The sequence below is a fragment of the Muscardinus avellanarius genome, assembly GCF_963383645.1.
Source record: "Muscardinus avellanarius genome assembly, chromosome: 16".
Taxonomy (NCBI): Eukaryota; Metazoa; Chordata; class Mammalia; order Rodentia; family Gliridae; genus Muscardinus; species Muscardinus avellanarius.
This window is the reverse complement of record NC_137802.1, coordinates 32,465,652-32,471,754: the sequence shown is the minus strand read 5'-3', so window position 1 is coordinate 32,471,754 and position 6,103 is coordinate 32,465,652. Positions and strand designations below refer to the sequence as shown.

General features: G+C 46.5%; 1 protein-coding gene across 3 annotated transcripts in view; it reads right to left on the bottom strand.

Moving 5' to 3' along the window:
* The window catches only part of HNF1B (HNF1 homeobox B), a gene marked incomplete at both ends in the record, with an annotated part of 63,687 nt that overhangs the window by 14,988 nt on the left and 42,596 nt on the right, over positions 1–6,103 (bottom strand). For 2 of the 3 annotated variants that reach the window (XM_080713614.1, XM_080713613.1), the window contains 2 exons: positions 470–664; positions 5,478–5,610. In XM_080713614.1, coding sequence (XP_080569740.1) covers positions 470–664; positions 5,478–5,610 — 328 coding nt within the window. The remainder of the gene's footprint in view (positions 1–469; positions 665–5,477; positions 5,611–6,103) is intronic. The other variant, XM_080713615.1, reaches the window with a different exon arrangement.

Here is a 6,103-nt window from a genome sequence, read left to right as displayed (position 1 = left end):
TGTGTTTTTTATTAAGAGATGTCTAGGGTGTGAACTTGGGGGTGTGAAGATTCTAGACGATTCTATTTCAAGGAGGCAAACGGGATGCAAATTACATGACTACGCTGATCATTTGCCTCTTAGAATTTTGGGTTGAGAAGGCTGAGCTGAAGTTGACTGGGAAGGGGGCTGTGGTTAGTTGGTGGTATCTTTCCAATGAGGGCTGGGGTGGGAAACTGGTGTTTCCTCTGTCACCAACTCCCCCTTCCGTGGAGCCTAGGTTTTTCTCCGAGAACCTTCCCTTGGGAATCTTGGGAGTAGGGAAGAGAAACTAGGAAAGGAAAACAACACCCAGAAGCTGTGCTTGAGAAGTTGTCATGGTTGGTTATAGGTAGGGAAAAGTGACCCAGCCAGTAACCTTCCAAGACAGTGCCCCGTCAGAGAGGGACGTGGCCGGGGCGCTCCCTCCCCGGCCCTCCTGTGTCCTTACTGTGTGAGTTCTGCAGCTGAGTCACAGCAGCCATGAAGGGCTGCTGGGCCATGTGGCTGCCTGGGCTCTGCTGCATGAGGGGCTGCTGGTGAGGGCTGTGTAGCTGCTGGGAGAACTGGACGGGCTGCAGGGCTGCCAGGCTGCCGGCCACACTGTTGATGACCGGGACGCTCTGTGCTTGGGAGGTGTTGAGGCCTGTGGAAGCAAGCAAGAAAGGTCAGAGATGGCTTCAGGGATGAGGAGAGGTGGCGGGATGGCGACGGCCACTGCGGGAGCCCCTGCTCAATGTGCCTTTTGCCGGGATGAGCCTACTGTGTAGGGGGTCCCATGGGAGGTGGCTGCACGGATAGGGGAACTGAGGCTTGGAGAGGTTCATTTGCTTGCTTGGGTCCCACAGTGAGCTGTGGGATGGGGACAGGCTTTAGCCCAATCTGACTGGAGCCTGAGAGTCTCAGTGTCCTGTGCCCTCCACACTCAGCTCCCTTGGGCTCCCAGGGCCCTGAGAAGGCTGATTCCACTTGTGGCTCCACTCATGTTGGACGGTGGGACCCCGGCAGAGTACAGGCGTCCACCCTAGGGTGTGGATTACGGCCTAGATCTGTCTTTCCAGTAGGGGGCAGTGGTGTGCAGGGACCCAAATTTGATTCAAAATAAGACCCCCTCCATAGTCCCTGGAGAATGAAGTCTGAAGACCCTCATTTAGCAGACTGTGTAAAGACCCTGAGAGAAGCCAGATAGCAACTCTCTTGAGTGTAGCAGAGAGGAGGAGAAAGCACTCCAATTAATCTGGTTTATGAAGTAGGGATGTTCTATCTGGCTACAGAGGGCTGTGCTCTCAGAAGGAGGAAGTGGCAGTCACAGTGGGTCTTGCCATATTTCTGTTCTGGGGGTCTTGGTGGCTTGGTACCATGTCCGTGTTCTGAGACCTCTTTGGAACCAGGGCCAGCACTGCAAGGATTGGGGCCCCTGGTGTCCACCCTGGGCAGGACTCTGGGGAAGACAGCTGAGGTGGGGACCAGAGGCTCTGGAGAGAAGATGCCCCAACCTCAGCCAAAGTTCCTTTGTTCATGCTCTCTGGAAAATAAGAGAAAGAATGGGATAAAATAAATCCAGGAAAAAAGGTCTATTTTAGGTAGGTACAGAAAGGACTCCTAGAGACTGAAGGCTGAGACAGGAAGAGTACAGGTTTGAAGCCAGTGTGCAGTAACTTAGTGAGATCCTGTTTCAAAATAAAAAATAAGCTGGGCATGGTGGCGCATGCATGTAATCCCAGTACTTAAGAGGCTGAGACTGTGATTAGGAGGATCACAGATGTGCCGTCTCAATAATTTAGACTTTGTTTTCAAATACATCCCCAGCAACAAACACACACACACACACACACACACACACACACACACACACACACACAGCCTTTCTTAAAATAAAGAGGGTTTTCTAGACAGAACTGTTGGAAGTCCTCTGCAGCGATAACACAAAGTCTTCAACAGTTGCTAACTCAGAGCTTTAGCTGATGCTATTATCAGAAACCTAAAAGGCAAGACCACCGAACAGAAAGGAAGAAGAACTAATCCTCCTCTCAGTCCTCCTGGGTGGGGATAGGTGGTGGGCCTCTCTGATCACTCTCAGAATAGCACTATCTTCAGCTGCTGTGGTGGGAGGCTTGGGGCTCAGTTTACCCCAAGCTGGCATCTCACCTGATACCTTGATATTGTGTTCCCTCTTCCACCTCCTACTTAAGGTCTCAGTTTCCTAGGAGGCCCCATAGATTTGCTGTTTTTTTTTTTTTTTTTTAAGGAGCCCATGGCCACTACTCTTTTTGGAAAATCTCTATTCAGAAATATAAATTAATTTGTCTGGAGGGGATAGCATTTGAGGGCAGAGTTCTGAAACTTGTCTAAGTTTCAGAGTCATCTGAGGAAGTGTGTGTGTGTGTGTGTGTGTGTGTGTGTGTGTGTGTGTGTGTGTGTTACTGGGGATTGAACTCAAGGGCCTTCTACCTCTGAGCTACACTCTCAGTTGTATTTTTATTTTTTATTTTGAAACAGGATCTCACTAACTTGCTGAGGCTGTCCTTGAATCTGCGATCCTCCTGTCTCAGTCTCCCAAGTACTGGGATTATAGGCGTGTGCCACTACACTCACCTCTGAGGAAATTCTTTAATAAATATACATTCCAGGAGCTGGGGATTTAGCTTAATGGTAGAGTGCTTGCCTAAAATGTGTGAGGCCCTGGGCTCAATCCTCAGCACTGCAAAAGGGTTTAAAAAAAAAAAAAGTAAAAAGAGAAAAAACTACATTCCTGGGCCTTTCCCAAGATTTAATGAAGCAGAACCTTCAGAGGTGGGGCCTAGGAATCTTATTTTCAACATAGCCTGCAATCCGGATGTGCTTCAGTTCCAGGACTGAGAGCCCCTGATGCTAGTTCCTGCCATGTGACTTTTGGGTTTTTCATCGGTTTTTGAGGGGCACAGATGGCTGCTTCAGAAGCATCTTCTGGGAGCAGTCCAGGAGATGAATAGAGAAGACTTGACCCTGATGAGTCATTTGTCTGAGTCCTGCCGTCCCGAGGCAGGGCCCTGACTCCACAGCACAGGTGTAATCCTGTAACCTGTTCTTCATCTCGACGCTTGGTGGGGGGACCACTGTGTCTCAGCCAAGTTTGCTGGTGATCCTCGAACGCTTCATGCTCTGTGTACCCCAAGTGCACACACACATCCACACCCACCCGAGGTGAGTGTACACCTGGAGGCCATTGTGAGAAGGAAGAGAAGTGCAGGTGGAAAAACTGTGAAACACTGAAATTGAAAAATATGGAATAGGCCTACAGGAAATTTTAGTTCAGACAATAATAGATATAACTGTGCATGTCAGTCAAAGCTTGGCACAGGAAGAAAAGTGAATGGTTTGTGTATTGCTTTGGTTATAGAAATAAGGATGTTTGTATCTTATCCCTGGCCCCTTCAACTAAACATTTATTTATTTGTTATTTATTTTTGTGGTACTGGGGATTGAACTCAGAGGCATTTTACCTTCAAGCTGCATCCCCAGCCTGATTTTATTTGAAAATGGAGTCTCACCAGTTTCTGAGGCTGGCCTCGAATCCATGATCCTTCTGCTCAGCCTCCCAGGTACTAAGATTACAAGCGTGTACCCCCATGCCTGGCTTAATTAAATCTTTTAGAAGACAAGCAAGCTGGTTTCAGGAATCCTTGCTCATTCTCAATCCAAACCCTGGTATCAGTTTGTTTACCATGGTCTATGTACCAGAGGGTCCAGGGAAACTGTGCTCAACTTAATCTTATTTTGTGAGTTCTCTAAAGGCTTCTCCATTCCCATTTTCCTTCTGCAAAAACAAACACAGATTGTGCTAATTTCCCACAAGTTAAAGGTAGAGAGAGAGAGTCACATAAACTCACTGAATACATTTGTGGGTATTTGTTTTTTCTTTTTGGTACTGGGGATTGAACCCTGGGACATTTTACCCCTGAACTACACCAGCAGCCCTTAAAAACAAAAACAAAAACAAAAACAAAAACAAAAAAACCAAACAGGGTCTCGTAAAGTTGCTGAGAGTCTCACTAAGTTGTTGAAGCTGACCTTGAACCTGCCATCTTCTTGTCTCAGCCTTCCAAGTACTGGAATTACACGCCTGTGTCACCTCACCTGGTTTCATTCAATAAATTTCTGTGCCTACAATGGACTCATTTCTGTTTTGTTCTCACAGGACACATAAATCATTTTCCTCAGAAGCGATAGGAGTTCCTACTCTAGAGATGATTTAGGGAGAGAAGAGGAAGGAAAGAAAAATGTGAGGACAAAACAAAGAGATGGTCAACCTGGGCACTAGCCACAGGGGAGGCCAAAAGGATGATGGGACAATTACAGGGTTGAACAAAAGATGACCAGTGTGCCACCCAAGCCATCTCAAGAATGCTTCCAAGGGTCACAATGATGGTTTAGAGGAATAATAACTTGGCCTGAGCTGTCATGGTAAATCTGAAAATACACGGGATGCTTACCAATGTTAAAATTCTCAGAGAGACATCCGTTGCCCATTTAGCCTTTCATGGCTGCAAATGGCCCATCTGTGAGGGGGCACAGGCTGTTTATAGATCAGGAGCTTCCTAGAGCCGGAAGGACCTGATCTACCTCCCTGTCTTCAGGCATGTGCCTAAATAACCTCTTTCTCCTAAAGTTTTCAAAGCTCAGAGATACTGTGACAGTTCCTTCTGGGTCCTCCCTCTGTATTTTCACCACTAGCCATGGAAGTCTTGTGGACCACCTAAGAGTTCCTTCTTATTTTTATATTTATTTATTTATTTATTTATTTATTTATTTAGTGGTACTGGGGATGGAACTCAGGGGCATTCTACCTCCAAGTTACACCCTCAGCCCTATTTTTTATTCTTTATTTTGAAACAGGGTCTCACTGAATTCCACAGGGCCTCACTAAGTAGGTGCAGCCATCTGTGAACCACGATCCTCCTGTCTCAGCCTCCCAAATGCTGGGATTACAAGCGTGCGCCACTATCTCCAGCTGAGAGTTCCTTTTAAAAAGGAAATCCACCATGCCTGGCTCCATCTCCACCAACACAAAGGACCTCCCGGAAAATCTGCCACATACATAGGGAGAGGAGTGAACACAAGATGAAAGTATCGGCTTGAAGACTGCATGTATCCATGCTTCACTGGTTTACAAGCATGCCTATATTCACTTGTTGGTTGATCGCCTCAACAACTCATTTTATAGATGAGGAAACTGAACCTCATAAAGGTTCAATGATTTGACCCAGGCTACACAGCTAGTAAATTGTGACCAGGTTCAAATTCATTCCAAAATTTTCTCTGTTTTTTTAAGCAAAACAATTCAAATATTGCTGCGGAGAAAGAAAAGGAACTAAGGAAGTTATGTATGAAGGAGGTCATCTGTGGTTCTTTTTTTTATCATGTTAGTGTGTTTCCCATTCTCTCCACATCTGAGATTTCTGACCAAGACCAGCACTTACTTTGTGCAATGGCCATGACTCCAGACAGGGGCGTCATGATGAGGTTCTGCGATTGCTGGGGATTATGATGGGAGAGGCTGTGGATGTTCGTCAAGGTGCTAACTGGGGGCAAACCTCCTCCTGAGACGGATATCTGCTGGAGAGAAAAATAATAATAATGTGGGGTTGGGGTCACAAAGAGCAGTTTCCAGAATCAAGCAATGCAGCAATTCTTTAGGACAGCTAATTCACTGATTCATTTATTCACTCAACAGCATCTGCAGGGAAACAGGTATTGTTCCAGGTGCTGGGGACAGAACAGCAATGCTCCCTGCCCTCAGGGGGCTTAGACTCATTGGTTATCTTTGTGTTACCCTATTGCTTTGGAAATTCTGTGTTCGTGTGTATTGTGTGACTGTCACCTGCTCACTTTGTATGGACCATGGTTCTGCTTTCTTTATTATTGGTGCCAGAGACACATGACTGCTAAAAATTGTAACTGAAGAAATGCTCTAAGATTTCCCAGTGAGAGTACTTAGGAACCATGCGGGAAGGTGGGGACACTTTCATTCAGTCCTGCTCATGGTTAACTCACAAACCTTACTACAGTCCCATGAGGCAGGTATTTCTGTGCTACCTATTTCATG